Source organism: Rhinoderma darwinii, chromosome 10 (genome assembly GCF_050947455.1).
Source record: "Rhinoderma darwinii isolate aRhiDar2 chromosome 10, aRhiDar2.hap1, whole genome shotgun sequence".
In the NCBI taxonomy this organism is placed as follows: Eukaryota; Metazoa; Chordata; class Amphibia; order Anura; family Rhinodermatidae; genus Rhinoderma; species Rhinoderma darwinii.
The window spans coordinates 98,766,566-98,786,261 of record NC_134696.1 but is presented as its reverse complement, the minus strand read 5'-3'; the positions used below and the strand labels follow the sequence as shown (position 1 = coordinate 98,786,261).

At 41.8% G+C, this 19,696-nt stretch overlaps 1 protein-coding gene across 1 annotated transcript in view; it reads right to left on the bottom strand.

The window, feature by feature from the left end:
- Positions 1 to 19,696, bottom strand: part of IGLON5 (IgLON family member 5) — a 423,086-nt gene that overhangs the window by 42,672 nt on the left and 360,718 nt on the right. The window contains 3 exon segments of the mRNA XM_075840383.1: positions 12,790 to 12,941; positions 14,537 to 14,657; positions 18,319 to 18,450. Of these exon segments, the coding sequence (XP_075696498.1) occupies positions 12,790 to 12,941; positions 14,537 to 14,657; positions 18,319 to 18,450 (405 nt within the window).

The following is a 19,696-nucleotide window of genomic DNA, read 5'->3' as shown; positions in this document are numbered from 1 at the left end:
CAAAGAGTGGTGATGGTCAAAGGCGGGCACTACAAGAGATTAAAACACTGTATGGGCACTACAAGAGCTAGAACATCTGTATGGGCACTACAAGATCTAGAACATCTGTATGGGCACTACAAGATCTAGAACATCTGTATGGGCACTACAAGAGCTAGAACTACTGTATGGGCACTACAAGAGCTAGAACTACTATATGGACACTACAAGAGCTAAAACTACTGTATGGGCACTACAAGAGCTAGAACTACTATATGAGCACTACAATAGCTAGAACTACTGTATGGACACTACAAGAGCTAGAACTACTGTATGGGCACTACTAGAGCTAGAACTACCGTATGGGCACTACAAGAGCTAGAACATCTGTATGGGCACTACAAGAGCTAGAACTACTGTATGGGCACTACAAGAGCTGGAACTACTGTATGGGCACTACAAGAGCAGGAACTACTGTATGGGCACTACAAGAGCTGGAACTACTGTATGGGCACTACAAGAGCTAGAACTACTGTAGGGCACTACAAGAGCTTGTACTGTATGGGTACTACAAGGGATAAATGTACTATATCAGCACTATATGAGCTAAAAGTACGGAATATGCACTATATGAACAGGAACTACTGTATGGGCACTACAAGAGCTGGTACTGATGTATGGACACTACAAGAGCTAGAACATCTGTATGGGCACTACAAGAGCTGGTACTGTATGGGCACTACAAGAGCTGGTACTGTATGGGCACTACAAGAGCTGGTACTGTATGGGCACTACAAGACCTAGAACTACTGTATGGGCACTACAAGAGCTAGAACTACTATATGGGCACTACAAGAGCTAGAACCACGGTACGGGCACTACAAGAGCTAGAACTACTATATGAGCACTACAATAGCTAGAACTACTGTATGGACACTACAAGAGCTAGAACCACGGTACGGGCACTACAAGAGCTAGAACTACTATATGAGCACTACAAGAGCTAGAACATCTGTATGGGCACTACAAGAGCTGGTACTGTATGGGCACTACAAGAGCTGGTACTGTATGGGCACTACAAGACCTAGAACTACTGTATGGGCACTACAAGAGCTAGAACTACTATATGGGCACTACAAGAGCTAGAACCACGGTACGGGCACTACAAGAGCTAGAACTACTATATGAGCACTACAATAGCTAGAACTACTGTATGGACACTACAAGAGCTAGAACCACGGTACGGGCACTACAAGAGCTAGAACTACTATATGAGCACTACAAGAGCTAGAACATCTGTATGGGCACTACAAGAGCTAGAACTACTGTATGGGCACTACAAGAGCTAGTACTGATGTATGGGGCACTACAAGAGCTAGAACTACTGTATGAGCAGTACAAGAGCTAGAACTACTGTAAGGGCACTACAAGAGCTGGTACTGTATGGGCACTACAAGAGCTAGAACTACTGTATGGGCAGTACAAGAGCTAGAACTACTGTATGGGCACTACAAGAGCTGGTACTGTATGGGCACTACAAGAGCTGGTACTGATGTATGGGCAGTACAAGAGCTAGAACTACTGTACGGGCACTACAAGAGCTAGAACTACTGTATGGGCACTACAAAAGCTAGAAGTACCGTATGGGCACTACAAAAGCTAGAAGTACCGTATGGGCACTACAAGAGCTAGAACTACTGTACGGGCACTACAAGAGCTAGAACTACTGTATGGGCACTACAAGAGCTGGAACTACTGTATGGACACTACAAGAGCTGGAACTACTGTATGGGCACTACAAGAGCAGGAACTACTGTATGGGCACTACAAGAGCTGGAACTACTGTATGGGCACTACAAGAGCTAGAACTACTGTAGGGCACTACAAGAGCTTGTACTGTATGGGTACTACAAGGGATAAATGTACTATATCAGCACTATATGAGCTAAAAGTACGGAATATGCACTATATGAACAGGAACTACTGTATGGGCACTACAAGAGCTGGTACTGATGTATGGACACTACAAGAGCTAGAACATCTGTATGGGCACTACAAGAGCTGGTACTGTATGGGCACTACAAGAGCTGGTACTGTATGGGCACTACAAGACCTAGAACTACTGTATTGGCACTACAAGATCTAGAATAAATGTATGGGCACTATATGAGCGGGAACTACTCTATGGGCACTATAAGAGCTAGAATTACTGTATGGGCACTATATGAATTAGAACTACTGTGTATGCACTACAAGAGCTGGTACTGCTGTTTGGGCACTATTTGAGCTAGAACTACTGTATGGGCATTACGAGATCTAGAATAAATGTATGGCCACTATATGAGCGAGAAATACTCTATGGGCAATATAAGAGCTAGAATTACTTTATGGTCATTACATGAGCTAGTACTGCTGTATGGGCACTACAAGAGCTAGTACCGATGTATGGGCACTACAAGAGCTAGTACTACTGTATGGGCCCTACAAGAGCTAGAACTACTGTATGGGCGCTACATGTGCTAGTACTGCTGTATGGGCACTACAAGAGCTAGTACTGATGTATGGGCACTACAAGAGCTAGAGCTACTGTATGGGCACTACAAGAGCTAGTACTGATGTATGGACACTACAAGAGCTAGAACATCTGTATGGGCACTACAAGAGCTGGTACTGTATGGGCACTACAAGAGCTGGTACTGTATGGGCACTACAAGAGCTGGTACTGTATGGGCACTACAAGACCTAGAACTACTGTATGGGCACTACAAGAGCTAGAACTACTATATGGGCACTACAAGAGCTAGAACTACTGTATGGGCACTACAGGATCTAGAATAAATGTATGGGCACTACATGAGCTAGTACTTCTATAGGGGCACTACAAGAACTGGAATTACTGTATGGGCACCATAAGAGCTAGAACTACTGTATGGGCACTACAAGAACTTGAACTACTGTATGGACGCTACATGTGCTAGTACTGCTGTATGGCCACTACAAGAGCTAGAACTACTGTATGGGCACTACAAGAGCTAGAACTGCTGTATGGGCACTACAAGTTCTAGAATAATTGTATGGGCACTACATGTTCTAGTACTGCTATAGGGGCACTACAAGAACTGGAATTACTGTATGGGCACTACAAGAGCTAGAACTGCTGTATGGGCACTACAAGTTCTAGAATAATTGTATGGGCACTACATGTTCTAGTACTGCTATAGGGGCACTACAAGAACTGGAATTACTGTATGGGCACCATAAGACCTAGGACTACAAGGGAGGATTCTATTCATCCATTTCTAAGTTGCACCTGTTTCTTGGAAATCTGGGTGACAACCAGTATAACCGACAATAAAGCTCCAACAGAGATCGTCACTCGGCTTTCCTAGAGTTCTGAACGGCAGGTTCTGAATGTTTTACTTGTGTAAAGGATGTTTTTACTTTTCTCTTCTCCCTTTGTTTTTTCTTATAATTGTTGGTAAGTTTAATTGGGTAAACGGAGACACTGCAAATAAACTTTCACTGGGGAGGGATCATTGTAATCTCAGTGCAATTATCTGATTAATGTTATCAGCTCCGCACAGACGCTGCGTTCCGTAATACCGGAGACAATTCTTATCTACCTGCCCAAACGTGCGCTCAAGAGAACGGGGCAAGGACTGGGGTCACTTTAAATTAGGCGGCGGTAATGTTTTAAAGTCATGCCTAGGGTTGGAAGCACAAGCTTAACGTCTACAGGTGTAGAGTTTGTCAGATGTAGTAGAGATGAGTTTGCGAGATGTAGTAGAATTAAGTTTGTCATTTGCCATGTTTGTATACTGATTTGGGATCCGTGGTTTTACATAGGACTGCAGGTAAGTCTACTACATTATTACAATGTACACACAATGTAGCAAGGGCGGACACAGATGGATATCTCTGGTCATTGTGATTAGCGGTCTCTGGGATGATGCAGACCCCAGACCAGACCCCCCATGTTTACTAACACCAGACCAGAACCACCTGTTAAAAGACCCCTCAACAACACACAACCCCTTTACAGACCTCAGGAGGACCCTGGAGTCCAGGAGATCTTTCCTTCTTCTGAAAGTCTCCCGGAAATTGCAGGAGAACGGGCAAGCATGTCTTAAAGGGCAGAAAACGGCTTGCAAAGAGGACTCACTCTGGAGGACCTCCATGTATTATATCATTAATTTAAATAGCCAGCATGCAATTCCACATTTATCCTGCAGTGGCCACTGCAGGGAAAATATATGGTTGATCGTAGCTTACCCCAGGTTAACAGCCGATCACTGGGTTTAATTAAAAAAAGGGTCGTTCTGAATTAGAAAAACATGTTTCTTCCCAGAACAGCGCCACACATGTCCATGGGCTGTGTAGGATATTGCCGATTAGCTCCATTAAAGTGATTGGGACAGCACTGTAATACCGCACACAACCTGTTGACAGGTGTGGCACTGTTTTTAGAAAAAAATCCTTTTTCTAATCCTGTACAAACCCTTTAATGAGAAAACCCCTTTAAAGGGGAAAAGTCAGCAGTAAAATTAGAAAACCTCTATTGCATGCAGTAACAGGGCACACTAAATGCCCCCGGATGGGGCTGAGGAATGGCACCAACAGATCACGAGAATGAGTACAACGCTCGGCTATCTAAACTAATGGAGCTACCGCACCACTGCACTGAAACGGTGGACACAAGACCCTCGTTCCAGCGATCGCCAGTGGTCGGACCCGAAGTGATGATACATTTATCACCTTTCCTGTGGATAGGTGATAAATTATTTTCGTAGGACAACCCTTTTAACCAGCCAGAGTTGCCATATGGTTCTTTAGGTTTTCGCTGCATCGCCCCCTGCAGGAGAACATCAGAAAAACATTGATCTGTTCACAGTGACTTTAATGGGTGGAGCCAAGTGATCGATCGTCAAACTTGACCCAAAAGGACATTTGAGAAGGATTTGTAAAATAAATGGACAATCCCTTAAAATGGGGGTCAATTATTAATATATGGGACAGGATGGGTGTCACTTTCTTTGGGAGACACAGGATCACATCCCATCATGGTCCTCATGTGATCGTCGGATGTTTTCATTGATAAATTGATTTATGTTAATGTTCTTGCGTGTGAGATGACTGATGCTCTTCGTTATTGCTTTATGATCATTGTAAATCATCCTTGATGTAGGAATTTTCCGGGTCTATGGGGGGGGGGGCAGATTTATTAGTTCATTTAGTGGAGTAATTGCTATTTTATAGCCTACAGAGAAAACCATAGATTGTCTGTTCCATGTAATAAGTACGGGGGCAGAAGTCAGGTCACTACATATTGACTGGTTCCATAGACGCGGTTATTAAAGCCACCAATAACGTCTTCTCTCCATCCCAGTGAGTTATTAGGAACATGTAAAAAGATTATTACAACCCCCATCAGATCTAACGTCCAGTTATTGTGGATGACTATAGTCTAACCATGTAAAATTGACATAATTGTATCTGTGTCAGTCTACACTGCAATGCCGGTATTCTATTCATGGAACAGAAGGCTCAAGATGAACAGTGTTATACCGGCTAGGGGAGTAAAACTGCTTCAGGGCATGGGATTGTGGAAGAACAGATAGAATATGGAGAGACTGAATTGCTCCATGTGGATTTGATCAGTTTTCCCATCTGATATGCTCTTTTCTTGTGTTTTTGTTCTGCCGGTCTCACAAGACTTGTGGGAATTGTTTTAAAGAAGTGACTAATCAGCGGAAACATACGGATGTAAATTCTCTCATTAGAATCAGGAGGAGTCGTCTGGTATTCTTCCGCATGTTATAATCGTCTCGTCGGCCGCACGGCGTGGAATTATTTATTTATGTGTTATAAGTGCTGGATAATGGAGTCGTCTGTATCACTGGAAGGAATATATCATGTGGGATGTCATGGCCGCCTGTATTACGTGTGGTCACTTATATTAATGCAGAGGGTTACATATAGAAAAGTCGCAAAATATCGATATAATATGTGAGGCCTGGACTAGATGACGACACCAAACACGTGACATGGGACCAAGGACGTCTCACGATGGATTGATGTGACTTTTTCCATTCACTTTTATTAGAATTGTCATATCATGTGGACATTACTCGCTGCGCTCCTTCCACTTGTGCATGTAAACACCCCAGGTAAAGGAGTATGAACATGCGAGGAAAACAAATGGTAGATATGGAGATCTGTAGTTGTGAGTAGTTCAACTGAGAATCTATCTATCTATCTATCTATCTATCTATCTATCTATCTATCTATCTATCTATCTATCTATCTATCTATCTATCTATCTATCTATCTATCTATCTCATATCTATCTATCTCATATCTATCTATCTCATATCTATCTATCTCATATCTATCTATCTCATATCTATCTATCTCATATCTATCTATCTCATATCTATCTATCTCATATCTATCTCATATCTATCTATCTCATATCTATCTATCTCATATCTATCTATCTCATATCTATCTATCTATCTATCTATCTATCTATCTATCTATCTATCTATCTATCTATCTATCTCATATCTATCTCATATCTATCTATCTATCTATCTCATATCTATCTCATATCTATCTCATATCTATCTCATATCTATCTATCTATCTATCTATCTATCTATCTATCTATCTATCTATCTATCTATCTATCTATCTATCTATCTATCTATCTATCTATCTATCTATCTATCTATCTATCTATCTATCATCTATCTATCTCATATCTATCTATCTCATATCTATCTATCTCATATCTATCTATCTCATATCTATCTATCTCATATCTATCTATCTCATATCTATCTATCTATCTATCTATCTATCTATCTATCTCATATCTATCTATCTCATATCTATCTATCTATCTCATATCTATCTCATATCTATCTATCTATCTATCTCATATCTATCTCATATCTATCTCATATCTATCTCATATCTATCTATCTATCTATCTATCTATCTATCTATCTATCTATCTATCTATCTATCTATCTATCTATCTATCTATCTATCTATCTATCTATCATCTATCTATCTCATATCTATCTATCTCATATCTATCTATCTCATATCTATCTATCTCATATCTATCTATCTCATATCTATCTATCTCATATCTATCTATCTATCTATCTATCTATCTATCTATCTCATATCTATCTATCTCATATCTATCTATCTATCTCATATCTATCTATCTATCTATCTATCTATCTATCTATCTATCTATCTATCTATCTATCTATCTATCTATCTATCTATCTATCTATCTATCTATCTCATATCTATCTATCTCATATCTATCTATCTCATATCTATCTATCTCATATCTATCTATCTCATATCTATCTATCTCATATCTATCTATCTCATATCTATCTATCTCATATCTATCTATCTATCTATCTATCTATCTATCTATCTATCTATCTATCTATCTATCTATCTATCTATCTATCTATCTATCTATCTATCTATCTCATATCTATCTATCTATCTATCTATCTATCTATCTATCTATCTATCTATCTATCTATCTATCTATCTATCTAATCTATCTATCTATCTATCTATCTATCTATCTATCTATCTATCTATCTATCTATCTATCTATCTCATATCTATCTATCTATCTATCTATCTATCTATCTATCTATCTATCTATCTATCTATCTATCTATCTATCTAATCTATCTATCTATCTATCTATCTATCTATCTATCTATCTATCTATCTATCTATCTATCTATCTATCTATCTATCTATCTATCTATCTATCTATCTATCTAATCTATCTATCTCATATCAATTCAATTCAATTCAATTCAATTCAAAGAAGCTTTATTGGCAGGACCAAATACATATTAGCATTGCCAAAGCAAGTAAGAAGTAAGGGAATGAGGGATAGGGACTGAGGGATTGGGGGATAGGGACATATCTAGGGTCGGGGTTATACAAGTCCATGGCATATCATGTCTCTCTCAGTTTATGGCATGCAGTGACATATTGTGCCGCTGTGCCCACTGTGGTTTCCTCTTCACCCAGCAGGATGTAGAGTTTCTCTTCCTCTTCCATGGAGCTGAAGTCCGGTAAGAGATCAGAGAGTCTCCTGAAGTGAGTGTCCCTCACTGCTGAGTATTTGGAGCAGTGTAGCAGGAAGTGGGTCTCATCCTCCACGGCCTCCTGGTCGCACTGTTGGCACAGTCGGCTCTCCCTGGGCTTGTAGGTCTGTCTGTGGCGCCCGGATTCGATGAGCAGGTTGTGGGCGCTCAGTCTGTAGCGGCTCAGGATCATATCTATCTATCTCATATCTATCTATCTATCTATCTATCTATCTATCTATCTATCTATCTATCTATCTATCTATCTATCTATCTATCTATCTATCTATCTATCTATCTCATATCTATCTATCTATCTCATATCTATCTAGATATCTATCTATCTAGATATCTATCTATCTATCTATCTATCTATCTATCTATCTATCTATCTATCTATCTATCTATCTATCTATCTATCTATCTATCTATCTATCTATCTATCTATCTATCTATCTATCTATCTATCTATCTATCTATCTATCTATCTATCTATCTACCTCCATCTTTAATCCAGCATTTGATAATCCATAAAGTGCAAAGAACGGCAATATAATGTGTAATTTTAAAAGACCCAGACTGAGCAGAGAACAATTTAGGAAATTCCTCTCACTAAAAGAACCTGGAGATAGCGGCGGATTTGGAGATTCTCTACCATACAAGTGAACTCTATAATCCAATAATCCAGAACATTAGATAATCCTGATCTCATTGATGCCGGAGTAAAGGAATGTTCCTATACAGATGAATTCTATACATTTCTCGATTTTATAAATCCATCGCCTGCTTTTGATAATAACACCGCTGGGTCTCGGTTTTCATTTTCCGTTTGTAAAACATCCGGGGCAATGTGCGTCTTCGCCAGCAGCCCAGATTATTTTTATTCCCGGGTGGCGGACTCCGGAGCTCCTGTAGATTGAAAGCTCCTGTGCCCCGGTTATTCCGCACGAACATTCCACATCGCGCTGTAATTCTCCGTGACAGTAGGAAGTTACGATGTAATAAATACGGCACAAACAGAGAGGCTGGTATCCCGCGGGCTCAGACCCAGGCTGCGCGGGGAAGGCTATTAGCAGTTCTAATGAATGGCAAAGGAGATGTTATTACTGCCACAAATTCTGCTCACTGAGTAATCGCACACGGAGAATTTTTCACATTTTAACGGGAATGGAATAGGACGGCTCATAAATGACTGATTGGATGGAGAAAATATTCCGGCGAGCGCTGGTCTGGGAGAAGACGGTGCCTGGAGGTTGAAAATTTCCTGACAAGCAGGGTTAACCGGCGCCATGCTGCAGGGGCTCGTGGTACAGCGAGAGATGGGCAGGGGGGACATCTCTGAAGGCAGGAAAAAATGGCGACCAGAGATTTGCGAACAGATCTGACCGCGCGCCATTTCCAGATGAGACGTTATAGGGTAACGTTTGCAAAATTTGGGCGATGAGGGGAACAAAACAAATCTGGAGGATCAATTTTGTGACGTCACCAAGCAACAGTACTCCCCATTATAACCAATAGACAAAGCATTGCACCTGTCGGAAACAATGGCAGGGGGCGCTATAGTCCCAGCTTCATATCGGGGGCAGCGCAAAGCAAAAGAATGGGTGGCAGGCACCCAAAGCCGTAACGTGAAGCTTCTGGACCCCATGCAAAAACGGGCCCCCACCTATAATGTACCATTTATAATACTGGTGTCTTGTTATGTGGCAGAGGGGCCTTTGGGCCCTCACAAGCACAAGGGCCCCAGGGCTAATCCTACCTCTGCACCCCCTATAGCCCCTGGAGGTACCCAAGGCCAGCGTGAGCACCAAGGCCCACTGGCACATGTTTAATCAAAATGGGTGGGGTACACCTTGCACCCACTGGGCCCACATATACATGAATGCTTTCGGTACTGGCATGGTGTCGGATTATTGGAAATGCCGGAGTATTGGAAGTTACTTGGAATTACGAATAAATAGTTAATGTAGCCGTTTCCTGTACTCGTGGTTGACTACACTGGTTACGATGTGGCACTGACCCGGATGGCACCACTTTCATGGCGACACCATAGACAATAAGCGCAACCCACAACTCACAGGAGGACGACTGTTGGGATTCTGCACCACCACTGATGAGGACATTGACCCCACCACCAACCTGCAGTGCCGGACTATCAGATCATATCCTGCTAATCCGGAATCGAGCAACAATGTTGTCCAATGCTGGAGTAGAGGGATTTCCAAACCGCAAGATGCCGGATTGAAGGGATTTAGCGAATTAAAAATCCGTCTGATAGTCTGCTATTCCATCACTTGCTTGGCGTGCCGGATTATTGGAATTTTTCTGTATGTTTTTATAATGTTTTAAAAAAAAAAAAATTCCCTCATTCTTCCAGAAACAATTTCTTCTACATGGACTTCCGGAATAGGAATGGCGTGATTGGCATTCATGCGGCGCTGGTTTCCGCTCAGGTTCTATCAGCGACTATTGTTTTCCGAAACTGATGTAACAAATCTTCAACATGAAAATAAATAAAATTAGAATCTGATGGGAATTCTGTGATCTGCGCTCAGAATGAAAATTAAAGTTCAGCGCATAAAAGGCCCATACGGCGGGGGGGGGGGAAGCGCAACTAGACGGGAAGAATACATTCCTCGCAATAGGATATAGATCAGCATTGGGGGATTTACAGGAACGCAAAAGATGAACAGTCCACAAAATTAAAACACTAATCTGTGGGGACTCTGCAAAGTTCAGAGCACGAGGAAAAAAAACCGCTATTAATGAGGTCAATTGCTTAAAGGGCTATTCCAGAAGGTTCAATAGATGCAGCAGTGCTAACTTTACTAATACAAATCACCTTTTCTGTGTCCTGACACAATTATAGGTACTGCAGCCCTCTATGTATCTAAAACACTGCTCATCCTGAGCCTCCTGGTGCATGAATAGAATGCTAGAACTACTGTAAAGACTGACACATACATAAACAGAGTTCTAGTGAAGAAGGAACAGGGATTAGGATGTCATTCTGCATGACACTGCACATTCATTGGCCTTTCAGGGTCTGTGGAGGTGGGTGACAACCCCTATGGGTACTGTAATGGTTTCCATTAGTGGTTGTCACTCAGATCTCAACCATAAAAGACCAAAATAACTCAGAAATAGCTGAATATTCAAAAATGTCACACAAAATTTTAGGGTCCATAAGCTGTGTTTCATATTTAAATTAAAGGGGTTGTCCAGGATTAGAAAAACATGGCTACTTTCTTCCAGAAACAGCGCCACACCTGTCTACGGGTTGTGTCTTGTACTGCAGGTCAGCTTCATTGCAGTTAATGGAGCTGAGGTGTAATACCACAAACCACCTGTGGAGAGGAGAGGCACTGTTTTTGAAAGGAATAAGCCAAGCTTTTCTAATTCTAGACGCAGCTGCAATACCAAACACAGCCTGTGGACAAGGGTGGTGCTGTTTCTGGAAGAAAGCAGCCATGTTTTTCTAATCTCATACAATGTTAAGCAAAAAGAGAGTAAACATGTAAATCAGAGACTGTGATCTTGAAATACAAATCACAATTTCCAGGAAAAAAATAAAATAAAATTCTAAGATTAAAAATGTGACTGCTGCAAATCTGTATTTCCCCTTGGATGTGACCTGTGCAATCATTTTACATTTTGATCAATTGTTAGAAGTGCTGTTTCCCTGCAGCGCCACTAGAGGGGAATTTAAGTATTACACAGTGTCCATTTATATCTATGGGCTTTCTGTGTAATGCAGGACAAGTAAGGTCCCCTACATTTTGGCCAAGAGATGAGGATCCTGAACAGGGGACCCCCCCACTAATAACTCAGAATTCCCTAATAGGGTGTATAAAAATGGGGTTTCCAGACTGGACAACCCCTTTTTAGGTCAGTTGCCCATGATGGGAACGGATAGATTGCCCTTGTGATCTGTCGATTTACACAACATAATAATGAATTCATTATGGACCCAAGACTTCCAATTTAATATTTGACACATCCTCTTATCTGCCCACACGGGCGCATTCTCATGTGGGCCATACACATTCGATTGATAGTGGCAAATGCCCCCATATTGGCCCATGTGTTTGCAGTGGAGTACAACATTTCTATGTAGAGGGCTCCCAAACTGTTGGTTGTCCTTAAGGGTCCTTTGCTTTTAGGTAAACTCCATAAACTTTTTAGATTTGACCCTGTGATTTATGGATTGGGGTCACCTCAGTGGCTCAGGCTGCTTTCTCAATGAAGGATGACCCGGAAGTAAGGAGTTTATGTTACTTCTGATTGCCCCCAAAACTAAGAGACAAAGGTGACCGACCACGGAACGGGCAAGATGATTAGTAGTAGATGTAAGTTTTTGTTTTGTTATAACTAGTTGATGAAGGTTGTGGTGATGGGGCAACCCTGGGGCAAACTCTTACCCCCTGACCTGGAGATTAAAAAAGAAAAAAGTTTTTCACAGAAATTTGGAGACTTTGGCATTCTTTTTGAATAATATGGCCGAGAGTCATCTACACCCTTGTGAGATGTGGACTTACCTCAGCGCTCCAGTAATCACAGCCCCTCCGGTCGTTTCCTTGTGTCTGGGCTACAGACGCTTCTTCTTACCAAGGTTGGTGAGCAAAACAGGCATCATAAAAAGCAAAAATACCATTACTCTACTTACTGAGTAGTCGCAGGCTGGAATTATATGAGCCGAGTTTATTGGATGCCAGGCATGTGTAATTCCCATAATGCCTTGAGGTGACATTTGAAAACAGAAGCACGGACCAAGTCCTCTCGTTCTGGATCTTCAAACCTTCTATTCCTGCAGCCAGTCTGTGGAGGACGAGGCCGGGGCAGTCAAACGAGGAAATGAAAAAGAAGAAAATGGCATTTAAGCTCCCGTTATCATCACAGCTCATCATTCCATGTAGAACTTATAGGGTGTGTAGATGGTAACGGGAAAAAGTGAACATACTGGAGATGTTTCGATGGAAAGATGGGTGGTGAGACATCTTTTACCCCACCAGGACCCACAATGGTACTTGGTTAATTATTTTTAGAGTCACACAATGACTTTTTGTTTCCTTTGGTAACCTAATTGGGTTGTTACAGGTTTTCGGGTGGTGTTAGACCATGAAAGACCAACTTAAAGGGGTTGTTTTGGACAATCCCTACTTATTAGAAGGATCCCTTGACAAAAAGCTGATCACAAAGTGTCCTCCTGCGAAGACCCCCAGCGATCAGCTGTAATCTATGGGGAAACCTGGCAGTAAGTGTTCCCTGCAGTGCCACCACAGGAGAAATGAAGTATTACACAGTATCTATTCATATCAATGGGATGTCTGTGTAATCCAGGACAGGACAGGTCCTCCAGAGAGAGAGACGCTCTTTATAACCGCTCCCCACTATGGCCAAGAGATGAGGATCCTGAACAGTGGACCCCACTCTATTAACTTAGCGTTCTCATATAGGGTGTATGAAAATAAGTTTTCTAAACTGGACAACCCCATTAAGTTGAAGTGGTCGATTTAAAAAATATTGACCTCTCCTTGAAGAAGCTGAAAACCTATCTTTCTATATAACATCTTCAAGGAGATTATTGAGCACTAAGAAGATCTCCACCAGTTATTTGTGAAGACTTGATGGACACTTTTAAGGGCACTATAGAGGAAACCATAAAGAGGGAGTGACGCAACCAACTCATATTGAGGCCGTTCTCCTCCCTGAACCTCAATGGGCACCAGAATATTCCAAAAATAAGTGGAGAAGCCCTTCTCTTCTTCAAGGGATGTAAAAGATGGAGAAAAATTAGCTGCGGATCGGATGGGGGACAGCCAAAAACCAACAGTGGGCTCGAATTTGATTTCTGCATGCGGGCCCCTTCCTATCATTGTCAATTCAGCGACACGGGTTATTGTTCTTACAGGATGGCATATTGCTAGATTATACAATCACATTTTGATCAGTAGGGTCTGACTGCTGGGATCCCCACTGATCCTAGGAATTAAGGGGCCCCCCTTTATAATTTTTCCTGCATAGTTGAACTCCCCCGCTGAGCAGGGTACTCAAGTTAATGGGGCCGTGGTGCAGTTCCCTGAATGGTGGGAGGTAAGGAGCGCTGCTCTGCAAGGGAAAACCTTGAAGGGGACACAGCGCTAGACCTCGACCCCTTTAGTCTCAGGATCTATGGGGTCCAGGCAGTGAGCAGCATAGCGATAGGCCAACACTTTATGGGGTGAGAAACCCTGGTAAGTCCGTCTTTTGCAACGGTTTTTTTAGGTGCACTAGAGCAATATAAAAATGGCTTCAAAGGTGAACACACCCTCTAAAAAGGGCAATGACGCGGTTTTTGAAGACATAAGAGACCATATTGGATTTTTCACCAGCTTGGCAGGTCAGAGAAGAAACGTCTGCCGCCTCGTACTCACCGCTTGTCATCCTTAAACCATTCAAACTCTGCTGGGGGCTCGGCTAATGCTTGACAGCGCAGCACCGCTGGCTTCCCGACGGGTGACTGAGCGTTCTTAACATCCGTCATGAGTGGAGGATCTGAGAAAAAAACGGTTACGAAAGTGAAATGTTATTGTGTTGATGAGAAAAATCTAGTGCATTCATTTTTGGGAAAAAGAAAAAATTACAAAAATTTGCAATTTGTATTTTTGCTTTAAGCATTTACTGCCCCCTTTGGGATGAGGAGACTGGTTTATAGGGTGAAGCAATAGGGTTGACATTGGCTGCTTTTTAGAAAATTTTTGGTTTACAGTCAAATTTTTGTCAAAATTTTTTATTGTTGTAGGTATGTCACTCAAAGGGGACAGGTTTTCCTTTAGGACTGTAGGAAGACTAGGTAAGGGAGTCGATAATGGCTGTCACCCAACTTTTCCTGGAATACTGGAAGGAGCCCATAAGCATGACTCCCAACAGACACATGAAACTGGGTCTGGAAAAACTGGGTGACAACTTTTTGGGCTTATAGATTGGTTCCCGGCTTTTCCAGATATAGCGAATAAATAGTTAAATCTGTGATATTTGGCCTAAGATTAAATCATCGTTCCTCAGGATGTGATAAACGCCTGATTAGTGGGGGTCCGACCGCTGGGACCCCTACGATCACAAGAATAGGGGTCCCTGTGTTCCTGGTTTGAATGGAGCAGCGGTTGAGCACGTGCGCTGCCACTTCATACAGCTCTATGGGACTGCCGGGGATAGTTGAGCGCGGTCCTCAGTTATCTTCGGCAGCCCCATGGACTTTGAATAGAGTGGCAACGCACGTGCTCGACATTTGCTCTATTTATGCAGGGAATACAGGGACCCCTGTTCTCATGATCGGTGGGGGTCCTAGTGGTCGGACCCCCACTGATCAAACACTTATCAGCTCTCCACAGGATAGGTGATAAGTTTTAAACTGGGACTAAGGGGGTATTATTTGGGCACTGTATGGTGGTAATATGTGGGCTCTCTAAGTGAGTAGAATTTGTGCATTATATGGTGGTATCACGTGGGCTTCATATGGCAATATTGTCTTGAGACTTTATGACAGTATTAAGTGGGCTCTTTAAGGGAGTATTATTTGGGCACTATATGGGGATATTAAATGGGCTCTTTAAGGGAGTATTATTTTGGCACTATGTGGTGATATTAAATGGGCTCTTTAAGGGAGTATTATTTGGGCACTATATGAGGGGTATTAAGTGGGCTCTTTAAGGGAGTATTATTTTGGCACTTTATGGGGATATTAAATGGGCTCTTTAAGGGAGTATTATTTTGGCACTATGTGGTGATATTAAATGGGCTCTTTAAGGGAGTATTATTTGGGCACTATATGAGGGGTATTAAGTGGGCTCTTTAAGGGAGTATTATTTGGGCACTATATGAGGGATATTAAGTGGGCTCTTTAAGGGAGTATTATTTGGGCACTATGTGGTGATATTAAGCGGGTTCTTTAAAGGAGTATTATTTCGGCACTATATGGGGATATTAAGTGGGTTCTTTAAAGGAGTATAATTTGGGTATTATATGGTGACATTAAGTGGGCTCTTTAAGGGAGTATTATTTGGGCACTATATGAGGGATATTAAGTGGGCTCTTTAAGGGAGTATTATTTGGGCACTATATGAGGGATATTAAGTGGGCTCTTTAAGGGAGTATTATTTGGGCACTATATGAGGGATATTAAGTGGGCTCTTTAAGGGAGTATTATTTGGGCACTATGTGGTGATATTAAGCGGGTTCTTTAAAGGAGTATTATTTGGGCACTATATGGGGATATTAATTGGGCTCTTTAAGGGAGTATTATTTGGGTACTATATGGTGACATTAAGTGGGCTCTTTAATAGAGTATTATTGGGGAACTATTATTATGTAGGCTCTTTAAGGGACTATTGTTTGAGCACTATATGGTGGTATTATATGAGCTGCATATGGCAGGTTATATTATCTATATGACGGTATAACATTATTATGTGGGCTGACATTACGAGAACTGACTAAAAAAACGCAAGAGGTGGGGTCCTACTTTGCTTTTCGCCCTTGACCCCATTTTATTTAAAATTATCCCGGGGGAGGGGGGGGGGATCTGCCTAGATATTTAGTAAGGTGTATAGGAGATTGTTTATTTGTATGAGTAGGCCGCTCAGGGTCTCAGAAAAGCTTGATGATGGCAGCCATCTAGATCCACACCCAGCTTTCCAAGATATAACGAAGCGAAAAGGACCCAAGAACTGATAATTACCGAGCAATTTTTGTAAAAAATTATTATTTAAAGGGGAAATGCTCTTTAATCGGAGTAGTAACATCTGGTTCGCTCTTTTATTATGTTGGTTACAATTGTAGCAATATTTTCTAATGTTTAGTTGAGTTATTGATTTTGGATTGTACGTTTTCCTTGTGATATAATTATGTGTTTTACCTCTGAAGTAAAATATTATATTTACATTGTAACTAGGACTTTTATTTCCTTAATGCTCTTAATAGGTTTCCCCCGGGAATGTAACGCCACAAAGCGCTCTCCGTTTTTCAGCGCTGGAATTGCAGTCGACTGCTGCTTTCTGTCGTATGATAGAGACAAATCTACGAACGAGACCATTCCGCTCGGCATCTATTGCCATTGAAAGCTGCGTCTTTGCTCTTTTTCCTGACATATGCGCTGACGGCTTGTGGCTGCTTCACCCGGTTATTGTAAAACGGCGGTTTATGTTTTTTATGTCTGCCATTTTCTTCGCATTACGTTCCGTTTTATGATTTCAGGCACATAATATGGACCCTCTTTCTATAAATAATACATTTGTTTTATTCCCCGCTGGCACGGCGACAGTATTTGGCCTTAAAAGCAAAAAATGTGCATTTAACAAAACATTTTTGCCGCTATATAAATTATTATAGGACTCAGGGGGTGAATATTTATGAAAATGGGTGCACAGACAAATGTGATGGTGTCCCCCCTAGGGACCAATCAGAATCCGGCTGATTTTTTTTGTTCAGTGAACTTATTGGTGGATAGGGGCAGCACCACTGTTTTTGTTTGCCCCAATGGGCAGCGGTGTAACTTGTAGCCCCTTGACCCTATTGAAAAATCTGTAACAGGGCCCCTTACCAGCATTTGCCACTTATAATACTGGTGTCTTCTTATGGGCCTGGGTGCGACTGCTTTTTCTGCCCCCCCCCCCCTTTAGCCTTGGATACCTGAATGGTAACACGGCCTTTACTTAAACCCTTAAAGGGAAACTACAACCAAAAGGATCTTTGGTGATGTCATGGATATATCTCAGGATATACTCCTATTGGTCCTTGAGTTCAGACCACCATCATTTACCAATACAAAGAGGCTGGAAGACTCTATGGACCGCCCAAATCCCTTTGACACCCCTTTTTTACATGTTTATTTTTACTCTAGGTGCTTTATGTTGAGTTTACATAGAGAATTGCTGATAACTAGAAAGATATGGGTCTCTCTAGGACCCAATGTTGCCAGATCATCTGGGAAGCTCCTATGATGACATCATCGGGTTTCCCCAGTGACATCAAAATCCACCAATGATGTTTTAATAAGAAAATGGAGATTGCAGTTTTCTATGATCTCTTTGAAGGGCCAAAACTATTGGAGGAGCAGAGAAAGCAATAACAATTGGGCCACAATGTGGATGCCATCCATGTGGAATATTTTGACCACCCGGGTCCCCCCATAAAAGTGTCACCTTCGTGCAGCACTCACAATTGACTGTGATCATCACTTTCTTGCTGTCGGGCATGGACACTCCATTTGACGTGATGCACTCGTACTCTCCAGCTTGCTGTCGATTGATTTCCGTAATCTCCAAGAGTTCGCCCTCGCTGGAAAACCCTTCTGTGGGGTAAAGGGGGGAGGGAAAGGTTTGGGGGAAGGGAAGGAATGAGGGTTGTTGGGTAGGAATGAAAGACAAACACACACTTACAACACAGAAACACAACATGAAAGTTATCACCTCCACTTGCAGCCGAAGATAGAAAATATGTCTCCTATAAGTCTAGGTACCCACACTCGGGATATAGGTGCGAAGCCACTTTTGGAGATCCTCTAGCTAAATGTATAGGGAATTGCTTACATAAGAATCAGCTAATGTACTTTGAAGGGTCAAGGGCTTTGTGGTCAGAGTTGGGCCCAAAAATTATAATGGAAACACCTTCTGGCCTGGTGGACACCTCCATGACCTACCATCAAGGATATGAAGGGCCCGATGCCTTCTCGCTCTCCTTTCCCGTCCCTTACATGACCCCATTCTTTACCCTTGTAAACAATATAGTGCCCGTAGAGAACCCACGAGAACTACGATGTGGCCAACATGTGGACCTCTTCTCCATCGGTCCTATAGCAACTCCATTGGATGGCTCTATAGTATGTACACACTTAGTTGTATCTCTGGAGACCAAATCTGACCAGGGGCAACATCTACTTGGAGTTTATATGTGTGGGTTTCCTTCAACAAATCCAAAAAGATACTACAAAAATATCAGTTTTCTATGAAATTGGCCCTAGTGTGTCCCTGAGGTTAGGAGGTTAGGTATTGAACCCCACTCGGTCAGGGACCGATGTGAGTGATTAAAATATCTGATTAAGGAATAAATATTCTCTTGGCCTCAGGGGCAAGTCAAAAATAGTCATACGACCACCACCTCAATCTAGTAGGAGTTTGATATTTACGTGATCCCCTATACATTTACCCGAAGCGACTGCAAAATTGGATATCCACCTTAAATTTTGGCTTAGAGATTGGCCGCCAATGAAAATAACAAATGAATATTTTTTTTTTAAGGAGGATCTCTACCAAAACCACTGCTGCTTTATTTGAATAGAAATCTTCATTTAAAAACAAGTTCTAGTATACATCCTGTGCTGATTCTTTACCGTTTCTACAATATCGGAACTTATTTAACACATGCCGCCTACCTCGGAAGTTCCACGGAAGCTGTTGCTAAGTCTCAGTAACCCTGGCAACCAGGGCTCAACAGATACATAGTAGTCACGGAGGTTAAGAAGGAATGGTAACAATGTTGCCAGGGGCTAATAGTTCTAAAGTAATCAAATTGATATTTCTTCCACAGTATTGAAGAAT